The sequence below is a fragment of the Rhinatrema bivittatum genome, chromosome 12 (genome assembly GCF_901001135.1).
Source record: "Rhinatrema bivittatum chromosome 12, aRhiBiv1.1, whole genome shotgun sequence".
Lineage (NCBI taxonomy): Eukaryota > Metazoa > Chordata > Amphibia > Gymnophiona > Rhinatrematidae > Rhinatrema > Rhinatrema bivittatum.
The window spans coordinates 79,935,434-79,962,601 of record NC_042626.1 but is presented as its reverse complement, the minus strand read 5'-3'; the positions used below and the strand labels follow the sequence as shown (position 1 = coordinate 79,962,601).

The window sequence follows — 27,168 nt, the reverse complement described above, 5'->3', positions numbered from 1 at the left end:
AGTGCCTCGAGAACGTGTGTAACGATTTCCAGGTGGCTGCTCTACAAATTTCTTGAGAGGATACCGAGTGAGCCTCCGCCCAGGAAGCCGCCTGAGAACGTGTAGAATGCGCTACGATTCCGGGTGGGGGAGTCCGACCCGCCCCAATGTAGGAAGCAGCAATGCCGGCCTTCAGCCATCTGGCAATGGTAGTCTTCGAGGCCTGAGACCCCTTCTTAGGACCGGCCCAGAGTACGAAGAGATGGTCAGAGGTCCGGAACTCATTTGTAGCCTCCAGATAGAGGCGCAGAGTGCGCTTGACATTCAAGAGACGGAGAGACTTCGGCTCTGAGGAAGAGGAGGACGGCAACTCCACCGTCTGGTCCACATGGAATGCAGAAACCACCTTCGGAAGGAAGGAGGGAACAGTGCGAAGCGAAACTCCAGAGTCGGAGAAACGGAGATAGGGCTCTCTACACGACAGAGCCTGCAGCTCCGAGATGCGTCGAGCGGAACAGATGGCCACAAGAAATACAGTCTTGAGAGTGAGATCCTTTATCGTTGCGCTGCGCAGCGGCTCGAACGGTGGTCCCGACAGGGAGCGAAGCACAAGGTTAAGACTCCAGGAGGGACAAGGGTCCCGTAACGGAGGACTCATATGCTTGACACCCTTGAGAAAACGAGCATGTCAGGATACTGTAGAAGAGAGCCCCATCGCTCAACAGCGAACCAAGGGCGGCCACCTGAACCCGTAGTGAATTATAGGCGAGCCCTTTTTCCACCCCCGCCTGTAGAAACTGAAGGATCTGAGGTACAGAAGCCTTAGCGGGTCTCGTGGCCTGGCTGGTACACCACAGCTCAAACACCTTCCAGACTCGAACATAGGCTGCCGACGTCGAGGCCGCAAGACAGAAGAGTTCTGCCTGCTCGAAAAATACCGGGCCCTGATGTAGGAGCTGGGGGAGGTGCCCCAGCCTGATTGGCCCGTCGATCACCAGCTGTAGCAGGTCCACAAACCAGGGTCGCCTGGGCCATTCTGGGGCGACGAAAACCACGGTCCCCTGATGGCTTTCTATTCTGCGGAGCATCCTGCCCACCAGGGGCCATGGTGGAAAAGCGTAGAGCAGAAGATGTGGCGGCCACGGGAGGACCAGGGCATCCACTCCCTCCGCGCCGCGCTCTCTCCGGCGACTGAAGAAGCGTGGAGCCTTGGTGTTGAGAGCGGACGCCATCAGATCCAAGTGGGGGGCCCCCCACCGATGGACGAGAAGTTGCATCGCTTTGTCGGAGAGAGACCACTCTCCGGGGTCCAGCAGTTGACGACTGAGGAAGTCCGCCTGGACGTTGTCCACACCGGCGATGTGCGAGGCCGCTAGCCGGATGAGATGACGCTCCGCCCATTGCATCAGCAGCGCCGCCTCGAGCGCGACCTGCGGGCTGCGCGTGCCTCCTTGTCGGTTGATGTAGGCCACAGTGGTAGCGTTGTCCGATAGGATTCTGACTTCCCGGTTCCGAAGAAGTGGGAGGAAATGTCGCAGAGCTAGCCGGACCGCTCGGGTGTTCAGACGGTTGATTGACCACTTCGCCTCCACCGTGGACCACATCCCCTGCGTGGCGCTTCGATCGCAGACTGCACCCCAGCCTGCTAGACTGGCATCGGTGGTCACCACCACCCAATTTGGCAGATCGAGGGACACGCCACGGGCCAGGTTCGGCGGATCCAACCACCAGCCCAGACTGTCCCTGGCATTCTGCGGGAGCGGGAGAATCATCTGGTAGTCCTGCGATACTGGTTTCCAACGGAGAGGAGCGCCCACTGTAAGGTCCTGAGGTGCGCGAAAGCCCAAGGTACAAGGTCGATGGTGGACCCCATCACTCCCAGGAGTTGCAGGTAGTCCCAGGAGGTGGGCTCTGGTAACACAGAGAACCGTCGTCTGTGATCCCGCAAGGATTGAGCTTTGTCCTGGCGCAGAAAAACTTTGCCCAGTAGGGTGTCGAAGGTCGCCCCCAAAAAAAACCCAAGCGTTGCGAGGGCATGAAGGAGCTCTTGGAGAAGTTCACTACCCATCCCAGGGAATGTAGAAACCGTACTACTCGAGTCACCGCTGAGCGTCCATGATCGAATGACTTCGCCCGGAGGAGCCAATTGTCCAGATAAGGATGAACCAGGATGCCCTCCTTCTGGAGAGCTGCCGCCACGACTACCATGATCTTGGTGAAGGTGCGCGGCGCCGTCGCCAATCCGAACGGGAGAGCCGTGAACTGAAAATGCTGGTCCAGAATTTTGAAACGAAGGAAACGGTGGTGGTCCGGGCGGATGGGAATGTGCAGGTAGGCCTCCGTTAAGTCCAGGGAGGCGAGGAACTCCCCCCGATGCACCGCCGCAATCACTGACCGGAGCGTTTCCATGCGGAACCGAACGACTCGAAGGGATTTGTTGACTTCCTTGAGGTCTAGGATAGGCCGGAAGGAACCGTCCTTCTTTGGTACGACGAAATAGATGGAATAGTGGCCCGAGCCCACCTCTCCGAAGGGCACGGCACAATAGTGCCTATCTCCCGGAGTCTGTCCAGAGTCAGCTGCACCGCTCCTCTCTTGAGGTCCGAGCCACAGGGGGAAAAGATGAACCTTCCCTGCGGGGGGGCGGACAAATTCCAATGCGTAGCCGTGTTTTATGGTATCCAGGACCCACTGGTCCGAGGTGATCCGTGCCCACTCCGCGTAGAAATACGTTAGTCGGTCCCCAATCCTGGGGACAGGGGAGTGGGCGAGACTGGCATCATTGTGAAGACTTGGTATAGGGGTTCCCGGTTCCGGGAGTAGTGCGTGCGGGCCGACGCCCGCGAAAGGAGCGCGACCAGGGCTGAGACCTGGGGGCGGATGACCAGGAGCCCGCCTGTCTGTATCCCCTGTAGCGCCGTTGCGCTCTGGCTCTGGTCCGAGAAGAAGAAAAATGCTCTGGATGGTCGAAAACTATCCTCCGGCAGCCGATGAACAGCGTTCTCCCCCAGGGACTTGATGATCTGGTCCAAATCCTCCCCGAAGAGGAACTTGCCCCTGAAGGGAAAAGAGCCCAGACTCGACTTAGAGGACGTATCAGCCGCCCAATTGCGTAGCCACAGTAGTCGTCGTGCTGCCACTACCGAAACCATGGACCTTGCGAGGACCCGGAAAAAGGTCGTACGAGGCGTCCGCCCCATACGCCACTGCGGCTTCTAGCCGATCTGCCTGGGCAGCCTCATCGGACGGCAGGTTCTGAGACGTGAGGAGTTGTTGCACCCAAAGGAGACTAGCCCGCTGGGCAAGCGAACTGCACATCACCGCCCGCATACCCAGAGCGGAGACCTCGAAAAACCGCTTAAGGAAAACTTCCAAATTACGATCCAGTGTGTCCCGCAACGCCGCACCTCCCGTCACTGGGATAGTCGTCCTCGTCATGACCACCGCACTGCGGAGTCCACCTTTGGGACCTTGATGAGGTCCAGAAAATCTTCGGGGAGCGGGTACAGCTTTTCCATAGCCCGGCTGCTCTTCAGGGAGGCCTCCGGGGTGTCCCATTCCCTGGTGAGAAGTTGTAAAAACGAGTCATGAATGGGAAAAGCCCGAGCCCTCGGCCGGAGTGCCGCCAGGACAGGATCTCCCTTCCTTGAAGAAGTGACGACAGCGGGAGCTACTGGGGCAGGCGGGTCTGGTGGCGGGTCCAAATCTAATTCTTGGATGATCTGCGGGATGAGGTCGTCCAGCTCTTCCCTCTGGAAGAGGCATAGGGTACGCGGACCATCCCCCTCCTGCGTGCTGTCCCCTTGTCCCCCGTCAGGGAGGTCAAGTCCATGTCCCGCTGGGTCTGGCACCGCCCCCACTGCCGTGGGCGTGGATCGGACCCGGGTAGGAAGGCGGGAGGCCCCACTCCCGGAGGGTCGGGGGGGGGGGGCCGGCGTCGAGGGCGACATCAGAGGGATCTTAGGAGGGGGGGTCACACAGGTGCTTCCAGCCCCTGCAGATAAGCGGTATGCATGAGCAGGATAAACTCCGGAGAGAACCCCGGCCTGCTCGGGTGCGCTTCGGGGGCGGCGTGGTTCCTGCTCCCTGGCTCTGGGTGCTTGGTTCCTGCACCAAAATCGGGGGAACACCCCCGCTGGTAGAGTCCTCCAGGGATCCGTTCTCCCTTGTGGCCTCCAGGGATCCGTTCCCTCTCGTGGCCTGCGCCTCAGGGCGCTCAGAATGTAAAATGGCCGCCGTTCCCGCCAAAAATGGCGGAGTGGCCGGCCCGCGCCGCCCGGGCAAAAAAGAGAAATCAGTCAGGGACTGTGAGGTACCTTCCCCCCCGGGAAGGCATCGTGCACAGATGCCCTCCCGGGAAATCCGGGACCCCGGGTCTCCGCAGGCCGCACAGCGGGACGGCCGCGGCATCGGGATCGCTGTAGGAGAAAAGAAAAAGCCACGGGGGGGGGGGGGGGCCACGCGCACAAAAGCGCCGCTGCGGGGGGGCCCGGTCGGCCCGCACTGCCCGCTGTCCGAAAATAGAGGAGGGTGCCGCGGGGGGGCCTTCCCGGCCTCACGACCCGCCCCAGACATCTTTCTCTAAATGGCTCAGCAGCCCATGAGGAGCTGTAAAATGGCCGCGGGTGAGGGAGTAAAGAGCGAAGAGGCCGGCTCCACCGGCTTTTGCGGGCACCGGGGGCTGAGCTGTGAAGGAAAAAACTACAAAGGAAAAACAAACTTACCCCTGGCTGCAACGAGAAATAAACAGCAAGGCCGCAGAGAAGAGACAAAGAAGATAAGCCACTCCCCAGAAGTTGAAAGAACTCTGCCTTACTTTTTTTTTTTTTTTTTTTAAACTTAATACAAACTTGATACAAACTTGATCCACAGAAAAAGACAACAACAAGCCATAATCAAGCAAGAAAGTAAAGAAAAAGGAGGGGAAGCCTGATTCCCCTACTCGCATCTGCTGGAGTCAGAAGATACTGAACTCCTGCAGAGGGGGTAGTAGTATATATGGATACGCCCCCTCAAAGCTTGTGCTGACTCCATCTGCTGGATTGGGGACATAACCCACTGTCTGGACTGATCCAGGTACGTACAGGGAATAGGCAAATTAGGGGGTCGCGCTAGCAAGGAGGTGCTAGGCTCGCTTGCGTGACCTTAGTGTCTCCTTGCTAACGCAACCCCGCGGTGGCTGCTGGTTATGAAGACCACTGGTAAACTCTGCATCGGTTTTCATAACCAGCCGTCTACTAGTAATAAAAATGGACGCCGAGCAGCATCCGTTTTCATTACTGGCAGATGGCCGGTTATGAAAACAGGCGCCGAGTTTACTGGCGTTGGTCTTCAATAACTTGGCGGTCTGCTGAGGTTTTTTTTTTTTTACTGAAGAAGTACAGAAAAGCAGAAAAAACTGTTTTTCTGTACTTCTTTTACATGCGCTCAGCTATTAACGCTAATCCCCCTGTTGCATTAGGGGGTGGATTAGCGCCTATTTAACCCACATCAGACAGTGGGTTAAACAGTGTGCTCGAGTGAGCGCACTGTATTGCATCGGCTCCAAAGACAGAACATACAGCTATTGTGTACTATAGCAGTGGGCTGTACTCCTGAGAATAATGGCAGGGAGGAGCATACAAATGCAGCATGAGCAGACAGGCTCAGGGGGCACTGCTTGCCCTTGTGTTTATTATGGTGAGGAGGTAAGGAAGGGCTCAGTGCTGGGTGGCGTTCAGCTTTTAGTAAATTTATTGTTCAGGTCAGCTCTATAATGTATGTTGAATGTTTGCTTTTGTTAAGTAAAATCTCAGATCTAATCTGTTTTTGTGAAATTTGTACCCTTGTTTTGTTTTTTTCCAAAATTTGTGTCCCTTTTATAAAAAAAAAAAAAAAAAAAAAAGAAAAAAAAAACATTTCCTAGCGTGTAGCAGATGGACTCAAAACAAGTGGGTATAGTGTGCTCGTGCTAGCAGTTGGAGACAGATCTGACGTCAGCACGGGTACATATACCCCCGCAGGAAGTGCAGCAATTCAGTAATTTCCGTCTCCAAAGCAGTTTGGAGCTACCTCACGCTCGCTGAGCGTTTTTCCAAATTCTAACGACTAAATTCAGAGAAGAGACCTACCTGAAGACGAGCCCCGCACTCCTGCGGTGATACCATTCGGTACCTCCCCCAGTTGAGTTTCCTGTGGTGATTTCCGTGGTCCCTTGGAAGTAAGAGCCTCTGTCCGGTGGCCGACTCGCGGCAGGGACCTAGCCCCCGAGTGGGAAGGGCTCGGGCACGGCATAGAGGCAGCCTCTGTCCCGGTGAGGACTTGGCCTCCGAGCGAGACGAGTTCGGGCGCAGCCTAGAAGCAGCGGGTGCACTTCCTCGAGCGCGGTGGCGACAGTAATTACCCTCTCCCCCCGCAGCCGGAGACCGCCCGGGTCGCAGCCGGGAAGCGCCGAAAACAAGGTAAGGCATACATCTTTACTTGCTGGTCTCCGAGGAAGCGAGGATTAGCGGGGTCTGCCTACGTGGCAGCCCGCCAAGGAGGTCGCCATTTTGCCTGCCTGCTCGCCGACGCCATCTGCCCTGGTTTGCCGCCTCGCTCTAGCACTCAGGCCAGACTGCATGCATAGGCTTCGGGCGTATATGTTAGGCGCCCGAAAAATACTTGGGCGCATATTCGATAAAGGCGTACATTGAAGACACCTTGATTCCTGTTGATAGGCGCACGTTGCTAGGCGCCCGTGGACAGGCGCACGTTGATAAGTGCATATTAGTAGACGCACAGCTTTCGCGCATATTACAAGGCGCATACTCCAGCTGGGAGGAGATAACAGACGACATGGAGCATAAGAGAGCCCATGCGTCCGCAGAGCCGGCAGCTCCAGAAATAGGCATAAGAGCTCTAAGCCTCTGCTCAGCATGCAACCTCAGAGCCACACTGAGCGAGGATGCAGACTCCCATGTGCCCAATGTGAGGAGGCCCTGGGAGTTCCAGGCCAGGACCAGTCCCAGCCCAGCGTACTTGCCAATTCCTCAGGGAACACCCCGGACCTAGCAGGCAGCGGTGAGCAGCCAGGGAACCCGAGAGACCTGGTGCCCCTAAGGCCAGATCCTGCTTCGCTTTCCTGGGTGGAATTGTTCAAGGGGATTCACGCCTTTGTCAAGATGCAGTCTGATCCCCGAATGGGTCCTTACGTACCGGATGATCCGGCCCCTGGACCCTCAAGACCTAGGCACGTCCATTCGCCAACCGGAAGCCCCACTTATGGGGATTCAGATTGCTCTGAGGAAGATGACGAGCCCGTCGAGGAGGGAGAACTTCCCTCGGGGATAGAACCATATCGGACCATGAGACGCTTCTTTCGGAAAGAGGATCTCCCAGGCCTGGTCTCTCAATGCCTGTCAGAACTGGCTATCCCGGGCCAGGACACCCCAGGGGAACCTAGAATGAACCCCCTGCTAGAGGGCCTCATTCAAAGGGGGTCGGGCCTTATTTAGCATGTACCCCCTGGACCCGGCAACCAAGGAGCTGCTGGCGTGCCCCAAGGTAGACGCCTTAGTTAGCGCAATTGTGAAGCGCACCACCATTCCGGTGGAGGGGGGAGCGGCCCTCAAGGATGCACATGACCGGCGCATGGACGCCATTCTGAAACAAGCCTTTGAGGTAGCAGCCATGTCCCTACGAATTGCGACCTGCTGCACCGTGGTGACGCATTCCTGTTTATCACAAGCTAGGAACAACACCCTGGGAGAAGAAATGGAATCAGCCCTCTCGTTCCTCACTGACGCAGCCTCCGATCTAGTCCGTACGGCAGCCAAGGGAGTGTCATCCTCGGTGGCAGCCAGGAGACAGCTCTGGCTACGTAATTGGGCGGCCGACTCTTCCTCCAAGACACGCCTCACAAGAATGCCCTTTAAGGGATCCCTCCTGTTCGGCAGCGATCTCGAGAAACTGGCTAATAGATGGGGCGCCTCTCCATTACCCCGTCTACCAGAAGACAGGTCGAGGAGGAGCCAGCGTTCTTTTCCTAGGCCATCCAAAGGTAGAAACTCTCAGCGCTTCAACCCTTACAGGGCTCGCTACCAAGCACCTCGGTCTCGGGCCAGGAGCCAGTCCTTTTGGCCTAAGCACAACAAGAGGAGAACCAGCTCGGGTTCGGGTCCCGGCCGCACCCCACAATGAGAATCAGCTGGCCCATCTGAGGGTGGGTCGAGATCACCTCGGACCAGTGGGTCCTCGCCATCATCCGAGAAGGGTACTACCTGGACTTTCTTCGGCTCCCTCCGGACAAGTTTGTGGAATCTCCTTGTCCACCCCTCAAAAGGGCGGCACTGGAAGTTACCTTGCGGAGGCTCCTGTCCCTAAAAGCCATAATCCCAGTGCCTGCATGGGAGATAAATTCTGGGCATTATTCCATTTATTTCATAGTACCCAAGAAGGAGGGCACTTTCAGGCCCGTCCTGGACCTCAAGTCAGTCAACCGACACCTACGGGTCCCCAGCTTTCGCATGGAAACTCTGCGGTCAGTCAAAGGTGCAATACAGCCAGGGGAGTTTCTCACATCCCTGGACCTGTCAGAAGCCTACTTGCATATCCCAATCCATCGGGATCACCAGCGCTACTTACGCTTCAAAGTCCTGGGCCAACACTTCCAGTTCCGAGCTTTACCCTTCGGGTTAGCCACCGCGCAGTCACTCAGGAAGGAAGGAATTCTCGTCCATCCCTACCTGGACAATTGGCTGATCAGGGCAAAATCACCGGAAGAGAGCCACCAGGCAACCATCAGAGTTATATCTCTTCTGGAAAGCCTAGGATGGGTAGTCAACACAAACAAGAGTTCCCTACAGCCTTCCCAATCGCTGGAATACCTAGGAGTTCGATTCGACACCCAGGAAGACAAGGTCAGCCTGACCTCCAAGAGGAGATCAAAACTCCGGAATCGTCTGCAGGCCCTGCTGAGCGCCACCCGGCCCACAGCTTGGGATTACCTACAGGTCCTTGGTCTCATGGCATCCACTCTGGAGGTGGTACCATGGGCGTGGGCTCATATGAGACCATTACAATGTGCCCTCCTATCTCGGTGGAGCCCACGATCACAGAACTACACCGTACACCTACCTCTACCAGCCAGGGTGAGGAATCAGCTACGGTGGTGGTTGCAGCCCGGCCACATGAGCCGGGGATCAAGAATGTCCTCCCCAACCTGGACCCTGCTCACTACAGATGCCAGCCTGAACGGATGGGGGAGCACACTGCGAAGAACTCACCGACCAAGGGTGGTGGAACAAAGAAGAGTCGGGGTGGAACATCAACCGACTAGAGGCACGGGCAGTTAGGCTAGCCTGCCTGCGATTTGCCCACAGACTGCGAAACAGAGCAGTCAGGGTGATGTCGGACAATGCCACCACGGTGGCATACATCAACCGACAGGGCGGAACCAGAAGCCGACAGGTATCCTTAGAAATAACACCCCTGATGGCTTGGGCGGAGGTGAATCTCCAGGACATCTCCGCCGTCCACATCACCGGGAAGGACAACACCACGGCAGACTTCCTCAGCAGAGAAAGCCTAAACCCGGGGGAATGGCAGCTGTCGCCCACAGCTTTCCAGATGATTGTGGATCAGTGGGGGACTCCGGGCATGGACCTACTAGCGGACAGGTCCAACGCTCAAGTACCCAGGTACTTCAGTCACAGACGAGATCCTCTCTCCCACGGGATCGATGCTCTGGTACAGCCATGGCCTCAGGGGATCCTGCTATATGCTTTTCCTCCATGGCCCCTGCTGGGCGCCATTATACACAAGATTCAGCGGCACAGAGGCCTAGTTCTTCTAGTGGCCCCGGACTGGCCAAGAAGACCCTGGTACGCAGACATGAGAAGACTGGCAGGGAGTCTACTACCCCTGCCTCCACACAGGGACCTGCTGAGGCAAGGTCCCATCCTCCACGAGGATCCAGCTCAATTCTCTCTTACGGTCTGGCCATTGAGAGGGCTCGACTGAAGAAAAAGGGATACTCGGGGCCGGTAATAGATACACTTCTCCGAGCACGCAAGTTCTCCACATCACTAACATATATATGGATCTGGAGAGTATTTGAAGCCTGGTGCGACACTCACGGCACCAATCCACATGCTGCTAAAATCCCTATCATTTTGGATGTCCTGCAAGATGGACTTCAGAAGGGTCTGTCCCTCAATTCCATCAAGGTTCAGGTGGCAGCGCTATCCTGCTACGGTCCCAGGAGTGACGGCTACAGCATTGCCACAAACCCAGACGTTTCACGTTTCCTGAAAGGAGTCAAACACATTCGCCCGCCACTGAAGTGGCCAGTGCCCCTGTGGAACCTCAACCTAGTTTTGGAATTTCTAGCGGGACCTTCCTTCAGACCCCTTCGAGGCCTGTCCCTCCGTTTGTTAACCTTGAAGATGGTGTTCCTGCTGGCCGTGTGCTCAGCGTGCCGCATCTCAGAGCTACAAGCGCTGTCCTGCCGTGATCCGTTTCTCAGAATCACTCCAGGGGCTATCATCTTCGCACGGTTCCTTCCTTCTTACCCAAAGTAGTCTCACACTTCCACCTCAACCAAACCATATCCTTGCCAACCACGGAAGGTTTGAAGAAGTCAGAAGAAGGTTGAATACTGCACCATCTCGACATCAGCAGGCTGCTGTCCAGGTATCTGGAAATGTCAGAAGCAGTACGAAAGACGGATCACCTGTTCGTCCTTCACAGCGGGAAGAAGCAAGGGGAAGCGGCCTCACGGGCAACCATTGCCCGCTGGATCAAAGATGTTATCAAGGTGGCCTACGTAGAAGCGGGAAAACCACCATCTCTACGGGTCAAGGCTCACTCTACCAGAGCGCAGGTGGCCTCCTGGGCAGAAACTAGGATGCTGTCGCCGGCAGAGATATGTAAAGTGGCAACGTGGTCCTCCCTCCATACCTTCTCCAGATTCTACCGTCTGGACGTCCAGGCCAGGGAGGACACAGCATTTGCGAGGGCAATCCTAAACGGACCTCAGGCAGCCTCCTACCCAGTCCGGGAGTAGCTTTTGTACATCCCACTTGTTTTGAGTCCATCTGCTACACGCTAGGAAATGTAGAGATTACTTACCTGATAATCTCGTTTTCCTTAGTGTATGCAGATGGACTCAGCATCCCGCCCGGCTGCCGGTATACATGGGGATTCACTGACTCACGGTAAGACATGTTTTCATATATAGGACATCCACCCTGCCGGGTGTCAACACCTTCCGGTTGAGAACACTGGCGGTCTCCAGCTACTATAAATCGGTCAGGGTAATCCTGTTCATTTAATTGATCGGTCAGTCACACATATATCCATAAAGCTTTTGCAAGGAAGATTACTGAATTGCTGCACTTCCTGCGGGGGTATATGTACCCGTGCTGACGTCAGATCCGTCTCCAACTGCTAGCACACTATACCCACTTGTTTTGAGTCCATCTGCATACACTAAGGAAAACGAGATTATCAGGTAAGTAATCTCTACATTATTGAATCTCTAAAGTGGAGGTAGGCAGTTTGGTTCTGGAGTGCCGCAAATGGGTCTGGTTTTTAGCATATCCACAATGAATATGTATGAAGTATATTTGCATGGACTATCTCTATTATATGCAAATCTATCTCATGGATACTCATTGTGAATGTCCTGAAAAGTGGACCGGTTTGTGGTACTCCAGAAGTTACCTAGCCTTGCTCCCCCTGTCCAGATCCTTCCTAGTGCATGAACATCATGTGAGCTGGATCCTTACCCACAGCAATCATGTAGTCCCAACGGTCATGATCGCAGAGATAGAATTCCAGGCCAGCAGGAGTCTGGGATCGGACCACAAGTGGAATGTTCCGCTCAATGTTCTCCAGCATCCCAACAGTCCAGGCTACCAGGAACCAGAAGATGAGCAGCAGAATCGCTCCCAGCATTTTCAGCACTCTCCCACTGGTCATATAAGGGACACGTTGGGCGGTGTGTGAGAGAAACACCTTCAGTACCCTGCAAGAGCAGCAGATGAATTGGAGAATGCTGTTGGCTACTGGGACAGTAGGGCTAAGAAGAGGATGGGTTGTGTTCGGTGTGTGCACACATTCAGGCTTGTTCAGTGGGTGGTTTCAGCTGTTCTCCTTGCAGTTGACTTAGAAAATTGCCACTGCTATTACTAGCAACAGTAACATGGAATAGACTTAGTTTTTGGGTACTTGCCAGGTACTTGTAGCCTGGATTGGCCACTGTTGGAAACAGGATGCTGGGCTTCATGGACCCTTGGTCTGACCCAGTATGGCATGTTCTCATGAGCTGAACAAACAGATTGCAGGGTCTTTTGCTGCCCATGTGCTCTGCTGTGTGTGGGAAAGAGTAGGCCCTGGGCCATAGGGGTATGCTCACTGTCCCCCCCACCCCCTCGGACAACGGCAGGTTTACAGATGTGGGTGTGAATTATTAGAGCTCTGCATCCTTTCCCTCATACACTCTACCTGTACAACTTCAGCGTGATGGTTCCATAGACAATGGTGAATCCCAGCAGACGCACCCAGCGCAGCACAATGCAGCGGAAAACACTTGGCTTGAAGTATAGGATAAAGACCTGTGTGTCATTAAAAGGGAAATCCTCTCAGATATGTTTTCTGGTCTCCACCCCCACTCCCTTGGGCCTCTTCTGATTCACAGCCAAGCTTTTTTTGGGGGGGGAGGGTGCTGCTTGATCCTGTCCAATTAAGAGGCTCAGCAGCTGGCTGTGGTCTGATTTCCTCCTCATCTGTTAGAGCTTTTCCCCTCTTACTCCACGCAGCATCTTCCTGGGGTTTCCCCTTTTCCTAAGAATTCTGTGCCATATGTGTAAAACTGACATCTTACACTTCTTGCCCCAGTCTAGTATCAAATAAAAACCCTGTGTCTACATGGTAAAAAAAAATGTAACAATAGTGATCGTTAATTCTGAAAAGCAGGTGCTGGCAATGGAAAATGAATTAGGAGTGAAGTCTAGGCCTCTCCTCCCCCCAAACTTTCATGCACACAGGATTAATCGCCCTATCCTGTAGGAATATAATATTGCATCCCCATGCCAGAGGTGCCTGCATATGAAAAAAGGTGCTTTACCCTTTTATAATGACCAGTAGTCTTCCTCCAGATGCCAGCAAAAAGTTCCTGACAAGCTTATTGGAAGAGAGCATTAGCTCTCAAAAGCTCTTCAAGAAATGTCTTAACTTAGCCCAATAAAATGGGATCACCTGATTATTTGTTTTAATTTTTATGTGTTAACCTTTATTTCCTGAACATACCCAGATCAGTCCAGACCAGTGGGTTATGCACTCCCACCAGCCAGATGGAAGCAGAGAAAATACTTCGAGGCACTGCTATAAATACCATTAGTGCCACCTGCAGCTCCTCAGTATTTCTCTGTCTCCAGCAGATGGTGGGTCATGTCCCAGGTGCAGGCAGCTCACCTGGAGGCGGGGGTGGTATACACGGCAGATGGCCATGTATGACCTGGTACGAACATCGGCGCGTTCCATGGTCTCTTCGATGGCGGCCCGACGCTTGCTGTAGCTCTGGAATTGGTCGGCTGACTCTTCTTCTAAAGCTTGCTTGTGCAATCTCCCCTTCAGGGGGAAGCTCCTGTTTGGCGAGGACCTGGACTAGCTGGTGAAGTAGCTGGGAGAGTCCAAAGGCAATAGGCTCTTGGAGGATAGAAAGCCCTTCCGGAAAGCATTTGCCCCAAGGAGCCGGATTAGAGACTCCAAGAGATTTGTCTGGAAGGGGGGTTCCTCCTCTTCCTATAGATCCAGACCTTTCTCAGGGCGACAACAGTCCTTTTGGGGAGCCAACCCAGCAGCAAGGGGAGGTGCCGACTAGGGCTCTGGGGCCGGAAAATCTTCACAATGAAATCAGGATCACCCACTCCTCGGAGACAGCTGTAGGAGATCGGCTGTCCCAGTTTTACAAGGAGTGGGCAAGGATCACAACCAACCAGTGGGTTCTCCGGGTGATCCACGTAGGCTACGCCTTAGGATTTTCACACCCTCCGAGGGACACCTTCCTGGTGTCTCGCTGTTCTTCCCGAAAAAAGCATGCCGTGGTGGAGGACATGCTACGCTGTCTGTTAAGCCTGCAGGCCATTGTTCCAGTTCCAGGGGCGGAACAGGGAGCCAGTCAGTACTCCGTGTACTTTGTGGTGCCAAAGAAGGAAGGAACCTTTCACCCCATCCTGGACCTCCAGCAAGTGAACCGGAGTCTGAAGGTTCTGCGCTTTCGAATGGAAACCCTGCGCATGGTGATTGTGGCGGTGCACAAGGGAGAGTTCCTCACCTCCCTGGACCTAACAGAGGCTTATCTCCATATCCCAATTCAGAGCGATCATCAGCGGTTTCTGCGGTTCTCAATCCTGAGGCAGCATTTCCAGTTTTGTGCGCTCCCCTTCAGTCTAGCATCGGCGCCCCGCACCTTCACCAAGGTTTTGATAGTCGTGGCGGCAGCCCTCAGGCAAGAAGGGGTGTTGATGCACCCGTACCTAGACGACTGGCTCCTCCGGGCAAAGTCGGAGGAAGATTGTCGGTGGACTATTCTTCATGTGACTCACATGCTGCAATCATTGGGCTGGATGATCAACCTTCCCAAGAGTCACTAGATTCCCTCCCAGGTCCTGGAATATCTGGGGGCTCGCTTCGACACTCACCTGGGCCAGATGTTTCTAACGGAGGACCGGAGGCTCAAACTACAACAGCAGGTGACCAGTTTTCGGGGGCCGCGGACTCCAACGGCCTGGGACTATCTGCAGGTTCTGGGATCCATGGCTTCGACGCTAGAGCTCGTCCCATGGGCCTTTGCTCACATGAGACCATTGCAGCGGGCTCTCCTGTCCTTGTGGAGTCCAGTGACGGAGCAATATCAAGTGCGCCTGCCCCTGCCCCTGACCTCACAGTCCAGATCCAGCCTGGAGTGGTGGTTAGTAGACACCAATCTGCAGAAAGGAATGTCCCTCGAAACTCTGGATTGGATGGTGGTTTCCACAGATGCCAGCCTGCGAGGCTGGGGTGCGGTGTGCTTAGGCAAAGCGGCACAAGGCATATGGTTGGAATCGGAACGTCTTTGGTCCATCAACTGCCTGGAGACCAGGGCAGTCCGCAGGGCCTTGGAGGCTTTTCTGGATCTGGTACAGGGGTGGATGGTTTGCGTGTTTTCGGACAACGCCACCATGGTGGCATACCTCAACCTTCAGAGAGGAACCAAGAGCCCAGCCGTAGCCCGGGAAGCCCATCTCCTCGTCAACTGGGCCGAGCGCCATTTGGAGGGCATCGCTACCTCGCAAGTGGTGGGTGTCGACAGCGTCCAAGCGGACTTCCTAAGAAGACAACAGCTGGACCCAGGAGAGTGGGAGCTGTCCGGAGGGGCGTGGAACCTCATTTGTGCCTGATGGGGAACTCCCCAGTTGGACCTCATGGCGACCCGACTCAACGCGAAGACGTCGCAATTTTTCAGTTGACGGAAGGAATTGGGATCCGTGAGTCTCGACGCACTGGTATCCAAATGGCCTTCGGGAATCCTATTGTACGCTTTCCCTCCATGGCCTCTCATAGGTCGCGTTCTCAGACGAGTGGAACAGCACCCGGGTCAGGTGGTGCTGGTGGCTCTGGAGTGGCCTCAGCGCCCTTGGTTCGCGGATCTGATACGACTAGCCATGGACGGTCCCTTACGTCTGGCACATTTGCCGGATTTGTTGAGTCAGGGACCAATCTTTTCGAATTGGGAGGATCGCTTCTCTCTCTTGTGGTCTGGCTATTGAGAGGTGACGCCTACAACTGAAGGGGTATTCAGAGGCGGTGACTGCCACTCTGCTGCAGGCCAGGCAGCCTTCCACTTCCATGGCTTACATGCAAGTATGGAGGGTGTTTGAGTCCTGGTGTGCGCAACAAGGAGTTGGGCCGGGGTCGGCATCCGTTCCCCTCATTCTGGCTTTTCTGCAGCAGAGACTTTCCAAGGGCCTGGCGTACAACTCCATCCGGGTTCAAGTTTCAGCTCTGGGGTGCTTCAGGGGATGAATAGACGGCAAATCCCTGGCTTGCCACTCAGATGTCGTTCACTTCCTCAAAGGGGTAAAGCATTTGAGGTCACTTGTTCAGAAACTGTGTCCAGAGTGGAACCTGAACCTCGTCCTGCAGGCTTTATGTGTACCTCACTTTGAGCCGGTGGGGCAGGCTTCGGTCAAGGACCTGACACTGAAAACGGTCTTTTTAGTGGCAATCTGTTCAGTATGGCGCATTTCGGAATTGCATGCCCTATCCTTCCGGGACCCGTTTTTACAGATTTCGGCGGATAGGGTATCCTTGTGCATGGTGCCGTCCTTTCTGCCGAAGGTGGTGTCTGTGTTTCATGTTAATCAGTCAGTAGAGCTCCCTGGCTTCCCGGACTGGTCCCGCAACTCGGCAATGTATAGAGACCTGCATTTATTGGATGTTCGCCGACTCCTCCTGCGCTATTTGAAGGTCACCAATCCTTTTCGGAAGTCAGATCATTTGTTTGTCCTGTTTGGTAGTCCTAAGTGGGGGGACAAGTCATCCAAGGCCACTCTGTCTCGGTGGCTGAAGGAGACCATTGGTTCGGCATACATTAGCAATGGCTGTTCCGTTCCAGATGTTTTGAAAGCTCATTCCACATGGGCACAGGTGACCTCAGCGGAGTGCCAGTTAGTTTCTCCTCAAGAGATCTGTAGAGCCACAGTCTGGTCCTCTCTGCATACCTTTTCCAAGCATTGCCGCTTGGACGTAAGGGCGCCGGAGGAATCCAATTTTGGGGAACGGGTTCTAAGAGCGGGTCTTTTGGGATCCCTCCCAGAGTAGTGTGGCTTTGGTACATCCCACTGGTCTGGACTGATCTGGGTATGTTCAGGAAAGGAAAATTGGTTCTTACCTGCTAATTTTCATTCCTGTAATATCACAGATCAGTCCAGAGGCTCGCCCAGACGTGACTGCCGAAAGATGGGCTGACCTTTGGGTCAGCTACTGTACTGAAGAATTCTGAAGGAAATAATTTTGATGCCAATATTAACGAAAATCCGGGTAGGGTTTCCTACTTTAGGGGAATCCAACCCTCCTGTTTTTTGATGTTCGCCTTGATTGGGGTGAATAGTTGTTTAAGTTAGTTTGAAGTTGGTTCCAGTGGTTTTTCGCTTGGGGATCGACCAATATTGAGGAGCTGCAGGTGGAACTAGTGGTATTGCCTCGAATTTTTTTTTCTCTGCCTCCATCTGCTGGTGGGAGTGCATAACCCACTGGTCTGGACTGATCTGTGGTATTACAGGAATGAAAATTAGCAGGTAAAAACCAATTTTCCTTTCTGTGCTTACCGGGAAGTAGAGGAGCAGAGACCCAAAGAGGATGGTCTCCAGCAGCAGCACCCCCGAAGCCCTGATCCGCTGTGGACAGAAAGGAAGCAGAGAAGTTTAAAGTCCTCAGCGAGGAACTTGGGCAAGGAAGATGCTAGAGCTTTACCAGCCACTACATGAAATGTAGGACAGGTCCTGGGCTTAGGATCTGTCCACATCTGCACTGCCTTAAATACAAATCCCATCCAGCTCATTCAGGTAGTACACAGCTGACTCTCTGGCTCTTGAGAGTTGAATTGCTGCTTTTATAATGGGAAAATGAAGAACGCTTTGAGAATAAGGCTTGAAAGCAGAACAGCAGCAGCTAACAGTGCACGGCCACTGGTCTTCAGATGGTGAAGCAGCAGGCTGGAGAGCTGGGCCTCCTGGCTGACAGTACCATGGCAGCCAGACTTTTGCATGACCTGTAATTCTGAGACCCTTCTTTGCCAGGGCTAGATTTAAGATTTTGGCATACATAGGCAGGGTGCTATGGCAGTGCCCCTTTGAAGATGGGCCAGCACATGACCTTAAAGAAAATAGAAGCAGGTTCTTCTTTGGCCTAGATAGTTGGTGCCTTCAAAATTTGGCATCCTGGGCACCTTGTTGCCTATGCCTAAATCTGGGCCTATTTCTTGTCTCATTTGAGTGTGCTTTTGGTTGCAAATCTTGCAAACTGCATGATACTTTTTGTATACAAGCAGATGCTATTCTCCGAAAAGGAGGAATAAGGAGAACTTGCCCATGTGGATTCCTAAGTTTGGGTTGCAGATGCTGGGGCTGGGAATAAGATTTCTGTCTAAGGAATTGCCTGGAGCTGGCTAGCTGTGTTGCTACTTTTAGCTTGCAAAAATTCAATTTTTTTGTGAGCAAAAAATCCTGGAAGACAATTATTGAACAATAGGCCTGGGATTGCATGGGAATGGGATTAAGCACCTGCTGCAGTTTTTTTTCTGTGCACACGAGGAAAGGCAGCAGGTAGAAAGTGTGAACACTACTGCCCTGCATCGTGCAACTTTACAAACTGATGCTAGCTTTATACTTTGCTTCTTTCTGGTTTTAGTGTTCCAGAAATGACTGAGCATAGATTCGGGCAAAGCCTACTGTAATGAAAATTCAAGTACCGGAATTTCCTAGGCAAGGGTATATTGACACAGACTCCTCAGTCCTTCCCCCAACCCGGCCACCTCCTCTGTAAACATTGAGAAGCAGGATGCAGTGCATGGAAACCTGACACTGTGCTTGTATCTAAATTTATTCAGGATCAGCCTGGTCTGGCTGGGTTTGTGTTGCTCTGTTGGAGGTGCAGAGTTTGTTTGTTTATTTATTTATTTATTTAAAATCTTTTCTATACCGTCGTTTAGTATTGCACCATCACAACGGTTTACAGGGCGGCACGCATGTATGTATTTGATTAAATTCTTACTACCAAAGTGCCAAAACATTTACGGTAACAATTTCATAATCTAAGGTATATAATGTGAGATCTGGATCTTGTCTTTTATATGATTAATAGGAAATCATATAATAATTGAACTTTAAACTGCATGTCTCTTAAATTATTCTATAGTGATGAATAGACAATTATGCTAATAGGGTGACTTTAGCTTAGAGTAGATGTACATTCGCTTATTCCTTTAAACTTCTTGTTCCCCATTCATATTGTAGAATGCTTTTTTGAAAAGCCATGTTTTTAAACTTTTTTTTAAAGCTTTTTAAATCACTTTGTAATCTTGTTTCGAGTGGCAATGAGTTCCATAATGCTGGTCCGGCTAAGGAAAGGGCTCTATCTCTAACTTGGGTAAGTTTTGCTGTCTTGACTGAGGGGATGGTTAGTAGAGTTCTGTTGGCTGATCTAAGATTTCTTTGTGGGACGTGTAAGCGTAGTGCTGTGTTTAACCAGTCTGCTTTTTCTTCGTTAATCAGTTTGTGAATTGTGCATAGTGTTTTATATTGCGCTCTTTGTTCTATTGGCAGCCAGTGTAATTTGGCCAGTGTTTGAGTAATATGTTCCCTTTTGTTTTTACCAGTCAGTATTCTGGCAGCTGAGTTTTGTAATATCTGAAGAGGTCTTATTGTTAAGTATGGTAGACCCAGAAATAGAGTGTTGCAGTAGTCTGTGCTGGAGAATATAAGTGCTTGTAAGACTTTTCGGAAGTGCGCTTGGGTTAATAGGGGTTTAAGCCTCCTGAGGACCATTAGTTTGGCGTATCCTTCTCTAGTTTTTTGTGATATGTGTTGCTTCAGGCTGAGTTCCGTGTCAATTATTACTCCTAAGTTCCGAGCCTTCTCGGTTAGTACTATTTCTTGATTGTTTTTAAGTTTGATTGGGTTTTTAATTATCTCAGAGTGTTTCCGCTCTAGGTGTATAAATTCAGTTTTTTCAATGTTAATTACTAGTTCCATTTGGTTTAGTAATTGCTTAATTATTTCTAGGTACCTCAATGCTAGGTTTAATGTCTTATCAATTGTGTCCTCTACTGGTAGTATTAATTGGATGTCGTCTGCATATATGTAGTGTATGATACCTAGTCCAGCCAGTAGGTGGCATAGAGGCAGCAAATAGATGTTAAAAAGTGTCGCCGAGAGTGCGGATCCCTGAGGTACTCCATTTTTTAGCTCAATTCTGTCTAATATTGTGTTTTTAATCTGGACTTGGAAAAATCTGTTACTTAGGTAAGATTTGAACCATTTTATTGTTTTGTTTTTTAGGCCTATTTCTTCTAGTCTTTTTAGTAGTGTTATGGTTTACTGTGTCGAACGCTGCTGATAAGTCTAGTAGAATCATGATGTAGTGCTTCCCATTATCAAAACCTCGTAGTACGTTGTCCGTTAGAGAGATTAGTAATGTTTCGGTGCTATAGTGTTTTCTAAAGCCGTGCTGTGAGGGGTAAAGTATGTTGTTGTTGTCTAAATGCTCCGCTAGTTGTTTTTGTACTGTTTTTTCAATCAATTTAGCAAGTAGGGGTAGGTTTGAGACATGTCTGTAGTTACTTAGTATATTTGGATCACTGTTTTTTTTTTTCTTTAATTATGGGTTTGATTATTGCACCTTTAAGAATATCTGGGATTGATCCTTCGTTCAGGGAAAGGTTAATTATATTGGTTATTGTATGGGAAACAGTGTCGGCTAGTTCCCCCTTTGTAGTGGGAAAGTTACCAACTTCCTTCTATTGGGCTCCAGGTCTCATGGTCTCAACCAGAAGCCACGAGGGGAGAGCAAACCTTATTAGTGAGACAAAGGAAAAAATGAAAATTTAGGAGCAAATCCAAGCTGGCCTGAATCACAAAGAGGCGGCAAGGTGCCCCACCATGCGCAACCTATTTTGGATTATTTTTAATAGGCTGCTCACTTGAGCAACTGGCAGCAGATGGTAGGGTCATTCTGCTTCCTTCAGGAGGAAGAAGGTGGTAGCCCAGAGCCATGTGGCATGTGCTACTGCTAAAGGCTGGATAGATAGCATGGGAGGACCGCTACAATACCAAGGGACAGGTCGCGGCCTTGCCTTGCTGCTCCGGAAGTGGTAAGAGGCCAGCATACTGAAGAAGACGGCCAGCATGCAGAAGGCTTGGAAGGACAGGACGGCAATTCGCAGAGCCAAGTCTTCCTGCACCAAACATGGCGTGTCGTCCGTACAAGTCACGCAGCCTTCTTGACAAGGGCGACACTGCTGCAAGCTGCCGGCATTCTCTGCGTCATACTGGGATGAGTTCTCTGTGCCTAGAAAGAAGAAAAAAAAAAAGGTGCATTTGAAAAGCTCCCATGATTGGTGTCAGAGGGCTGCTGAGGAGTCTGGAGTTGCCAAGCTAATACGTACCATAGAATCCGGGTTTACAGAGACACAGATACCTTCCAAGCACAAAGCCTGCACTCTCCTGGGGCGCACACTGTAGAGAAAGAAATGTGGCAGCCTCATCAGCTTTTTCTTACTTGAAATGTCCTTACCCTGCCTCCCTAATCAAATATCTCCTCCTGACTGGGGGCTGGAAACCACCTGCAGAGCGAGTCCTTCAGTAACCTGCCATAAGGTGCAGCCATCAGCCCTTCAATGTCCTCCAGGCCCCAACAGTCACAGGCTGCTAAACCCGGAAGTCTCCAAGTGGGAACCCCAAACCCAGGTGCCTTGCATAGCTGGCTGGTCACCTCACCATTGGCAAATTGGTGTAATATCTGCCATGGGGTTCCTATGGCCTACATCGTTCTCTGTTTTTTAAGGGCCTCTGGTTAGCCTATCAGAGCTACATCCACAGGGTTTCCACCAACCAGAGTGTGTGCTGTCACTTTTAAGAAAAGAACTAGACACTACTGGTTAAACATTTTAGGAATTAAACTGAAATCCTCATGTACAGATTCTGTTCTAAGCAATAAATGGATACTACAGCCAAGCCTGCTAATCCAGCATTAGCAGGTTCTACACTCAGTATAATTGAGCATGGCACAGATTGAAGAATAGGAAAGAGGTTAGGGAGGGCTGAAAGCACAACAGAGCAATGGTGAGATACAGAGATGAAATTGGATGAATGATGTTAGTCTTCACCTGTCCATTCAAACCTTCAACCCTAATTCTTAATTCTCCTCCCCTACTGCAGGCAGTGCAGCAGGGCAAGGGTGAGTGCATTAGCAGAGATGTGTGTGAGGGTCTCTGTAATGGAATAGCAGGGAGTGCTGCAGGGCAACAGTGAGGTGCATTGGCAGCTGTGTGTGAGGGTCTCAGTACTGGAATAGCAGGAGGTGCTGCAGGGCAGGAATGAGGTGCATTAGCAGAGATGTGTGTGAGGGTCTCAGTACTGGAACCGCAGGGAGTGCAGCAGGGCAGGAGTGACATGCATTAGCAGAGATGTGTGTGAGGGTCTCAGTACTGGAACAGCAGGGAGTGCAGCAGGGCAAGAGTGAGGTGCATTAGCAGAGATGTGTGTGAGGGTCTCAGTACTGGAACAGCAGGGAATGTAGCAGGGCAGGAGTGAGGTGCATTAGCAGAGATGTGTGTGAGGGTCTCAGTACTGGAACAGCAGGGAATGTAGCAGGGCAAGAGTGAGGTGCATTAGCAGAGATGTGTGTGAGGGTCTCTGTAATGGAATAGCAGGGAGTGCAGCAGGGCAAGAGTGAGGTGCATTGGCAGCTGTGTGTGAGGGTCTCTACTGGAATAGCAGGGGGCATTGCAGGGCAGGAGTGAGGTGCACTGGCAGAGCTTTGTGTGAGAGTCTGTACTGTAATAGGGAGTGCTGTGGGGCAAGAGTGAAGCACACATTGGCAGAGCTGTGTGTGGAAGTTTGCACACTGCCCATTCACACTATTGCAGACTTTTTCTAGTGATTAATTTCTTTTAAATGCTCTTGATCTTAAAAGTAAGACACAAATCTGACAAGAGAGTCAGGATTACTAGTGAGAACACAAACAGGCCGATGCAATAATGTGTGCTGCCACCAGCGCACAGCTTAACATGCAATTGGACGCATGCTTTGGATGTGCGTCCATAACCCCCAATGCAATACGGGCATTCGCGCATCCAAAACATGCATCCAATCCAGCGTGTAGCTAATAGTGTTCATCACATGTAAATTCCAGGTAGATTTATTTATTTATTTATTTGAGGTTCTTTATATACCGCCATTCGTTTAGTAACATCATGTCGGTACTGGCTATTTTCTAAGTCAACTTAATTAATAGCAGGTAATGGACTTCTCCTGCAAGAACTTATCCAATCTAATCCCCGTGATTTAAAAAAATTTTCCGAGTGGCCATTGCAATGCAGCAAATTTTAAGCCAGCCCAGGGCTGGCATAAAGGGTATGCCACACTCAAGGGCTCACTATAAAAAGAAAAATTCCTGCTTTCTGTGATTCCTCCACTTAGTATCATCGCTATACTAAGTAGGAAGAACCACAGAAAGCAGATTGAAGTAAAAAAAAAAAAAATCAAACAAAATTTCTGGGCGCCCAATATAGACGCACAGGATAGATGGTCCAGGCCATGTATCTTGTGTGTGTATCTTGTACTGGTGGCGTGGGGGAATGCACGCTTTTTCCCAGCCCACACTGACAGCCATCTCTCCTGTGCGCCTGATGCCAAGGAGGCGCTCGGGTCGCACCATTTCCCCTAGTGTCTCCTTTTTAGCGCAACCCTTCATTTAAATAATGCATTGTATGCCCAGTAGAGGTGGCTGGGAGCGCATTAGGAGACCGGGTGCTCAATCATGAGCACCCATTTTACATGAGCCAATATTGCATCAGCCTGAGTTTGACTCTCTTTTCTTCAGTTACATTCAGATCAGTCAGTTAGTGTATCTGTATTTAAAAAAAGGATTGGATAAGTTGTTGCAGGAGAAGTCCATTACCTGCTATTAATTAAGTTGACTTAGAAAATAGCCACTGCTATTACTAGCAACAGTAACATGGAATAGACTTAGTGTTTGGGTAATTGCCAGGTTCTTATGGCCTGGATTGGCCACTGTTGGAAACAGGATGCTGGGCTTGATGGACCCTTGGTCTGACCCAGTATGGCATTTTCTTATGTTCTTATCCATAGCGCTACCTTCCCATTCCTTTTCCTCCACCTTTGCCACAGCTCCTAACACCTTTTCCCACCCCTCTCAGTAGGACTCACATCTGGGTTTCTGGTATTTAACCAAGATGGACAGAAAAAGAAAACAGAAAGGGATGTGTTCCTATAATTTGTAGCTTGAAACAAACAAAAGTGCATCTCCCTTTTCCTCTCTCATTTAGTGAAAACATGGGGTGGCTTCCAGCTGTACAATAATTATAATTTCAGAGTAAGGGGCCGACTCTGAGGGAGCAATAATTAGAAGTTAGACTTGATCCCACACCCTCCCAGCTATGAAACCTGTATTAAACCACTGCACACACAGATCCGCCCCCTCCCGCTTTCTAATGAGGGGAGACCCTCCACTGAAAGGAGAATGCTCACACGTTTCTCTCCAAATTAATTTTAACCCCTTCCCCTCACCCATATAACTGTGAAATTAATTCTAAACAATTATTAAAATACCAATAAACGAGGTCAGTAAATCACAGCTGCTGATAAAGCTAATGACATCCATTAAGACCAATGCCTAGCACCATAGGACAGATAAGCCAAGTCTTACACGTTATATATGAGCTGCACCTCTCATGCATTGCCCTAGTAATGCTGGCTTGAATGCATTGACTGGGCCAGAACAGAGCCTGCTCCTAACCCCAGGTAAAAGTTGGGTACCTGTTGTCGGCATTGGCAAGGCAGACCCCCATCCTCTCCTCCCTCTTCCCCAGGGTCTCCCACTGCTCGCTGGCCCCACTTGATTCACTGGTTGGTATCTTGGTTGCTTTTGTTGATTTGTGTTGCTGGGTTTCTGTCACTAGAATTACCATGGCTACAGCACTCTGTCCTCACCTAGGCAGCTATTGCTGCACACCGACCTCATCTTCTGTCCACCTAGGGCTAGTGGAAGCATTAAGTGGTCACCTAGAGCACCACAGTTTGGGGACAGCAGTAGCAGGACTGGACCAGGCTGGCATTGTTTGGGCCCGAGATGCGATATAGCAGCTAGAGCTTGCCAATGAACTCTCTGCCACTTCATCTAGCTCCCTTGTTCTCCCAGCACTCTCCAAGCTGGCTTCACTTCTAGATTTATGGCAGCACTGAAGCTGCCAGCCGTGCTTCCAGGACCTCATCTGTTGTGGCGAGAGTCAGCAAAAATGCTCGCTGATGCTTTCTCAGCATAGCCTAGGAGGAGAAGTCCATTACCTGCTCGGAAAATGGGGAGAAAGGAAGAGGAAGGTTCCTGGGGTTTGTGGGAGGAGAAGAAGATTGCTTCAGGGGCAGAGAGAAGAAGAGAAATGCTCCTGAGGTTGGGGGTGCATGGCTGAAGTTTTCCCTAGCCCATCTAATACCCTTCCACTGGCCCTACACTCACCAGCTGAAAAGTCTCACTCCCTGACACTCCTCCCTTACCCTCAGTCTAGAAACAGAGAAACATGACAGTAGAAAAAGACTATATGGCTGACCCATCCAATAAATTTAGTGTTATAATTCAATAATTTCATTAGAGATCTCCATGCTTTCTTGAATTCAGATACCATTTGTTTTCCCCACCTCCATTGGGATACTGTTCCATGCATCCTCCACCCTCCCTGTAAAGAAATATTTACTAAGATTATTCCGGAATCTACCCCCTTTCACCCTCATAAGAACATAAGAAAATGCCATACTGGGTCAGACCAAGGGACCATCAAGCCCAGCATCCTGTTTCCAACAGTGGTCAATCCAGGCCATAAGAACCTGGCAAGTTCCCAAAAACTAAGTATTCCATGTTACCATTGCTAATGGCAGTGGCTATTCTCTAAGTGAACTTAATAGCAGGTAATGGACTTCTCCTCCAAGAACTTATCCAATCCTTTTTTAAACACAGCTATACTAACTGCACTAACCACATCCTCTGGCAATAAATTCCAGAGTTTAATTGTGTGTTGAGTGAAAAAGAACTTTCTCCGATTAGTTTTAAATGTGCCGCATGCTAACTTCATGGAATGCCCCCTAGTCTTTCAATTATCTGAAAGAGTAAATAACCGATTCACATCTACCCGTTCTGGACCTCTCATGATTTTAAACACCTCTATCATATCCCCCCCTCAGCCGTCTCTTCTCCAAGCTGAAAAGTCCTAACCTCTTTAGTCTTTCCTCATAGGGGAGCTGTTCCATTCCCCTTATTTTGGTAGCCCTTCTCTGTACCTTCTCCATCGCAATTATATCTTTTTTGAGATGTGGCAACCAGAATTGTACACAGTATTCAAGGTGCGGTCTCACCATGGAGCGATACAGAGGCATTATGACATTTTCCGTTTTATTCACCATTCCCTTTCTAATAATTCCCTTTCTAATAATTCCCAACATTCTGCTTGCTTTTTTGACTGCCGCAGCACACTGAACCGACGGTTACAATCTGTTATCCACTATGACACCTAGATCTCTTTCTTGGGTTGTAGCACCTAATATGGAACCCAACATTGTGTAATTATAGCATGGGTTATTGTTCCCTATATGCATCACCTTGCACTTATCCACATTAAATTTTATCTGCCATTTGAATGGACAATTTTCCAGTCTCACAAGGTCTTCCTGCAATTTATCGCAATCTGCTTGTGATTTCACTACTCTGAACAATTTTGTGTCATCTGCAAATTTGATTATCTTACTTGTTGTATTTCTTTCCAGATCATTTATAAATATATTGAAAAGTAGAGGTCCCAATACAGATCCCTGAGGCACTCCACTGTCCACTCCCTTCCACTGACAAAATTGTCCATTTAATCCTAGTCTCTGTTTCCTGTCTTTTAGCCAGTTTGCAATCCACGAAAGGACATCGCCACCTATCCCATGATTTTTTACTTTTCCTAGAAGCCTCTCATGAGGAACTTTGTCAAACGCCTTCTGAAAATCCATGTATACTACATCTACCGGTTCACCTTTATCCACATGTTTATTAACTCCTTCAAAAAAGTGAAGCAGATTTGTGAGGCAAGACTTGCCCTGGGTGAAGCCATGCTGACTTTGTTCCATTAAACCATGTCTTTCTATATGTTCTGTGATTTTGATGTTTAGAACACTTTCCACTATTTTTCCTGGCACTGAAGTCAGGCTAACCGGTCTGTAGTTTCCTGGATCGCCCCGGAGCCCTTTTTAAATATTGGGGTTACATTAGCTATCCTCCAGTCTTCAGGTACAATGGATGATTTTAATGATAGGTTACAAATTTTTACTAATAGGTCTGAAATTTCATTTTTTAGTTCCTTCAGAACTCTAGGGTGTATAACCATCTGGTCCAGGTGATTTACTACTCTTCAGT

At 50.7% G+C, this 27,168-nt stretch overlaps 1 protein-coding gene across 1 annotated transcript in view; it reads right to left on the bottom strand.

Annotated features, from left to right (window-relative positions):
- Positions 1-27,168, bottom strand: part of GPR179 (G protein-coupled receptor 179) — a 112,146-nt gene that overhangs the window by 32,595 nt on the left and 52,383 nt on the right. The window contains 5 exon segments of the mRNA XM_029572252.1: positions 11,730-11,968; positions 12,448-12,557; positions 17,313-17,381; positions 20,837-21,045; positions 21,113-21,218. Coding sequence (XP_029428112.1) covers positions 11,730-11,968; positions 12,448-12,557; positions 17,313-17,381; positions 20,837-21,045; positions 21,113-21,218 — 733 coding nt within the window.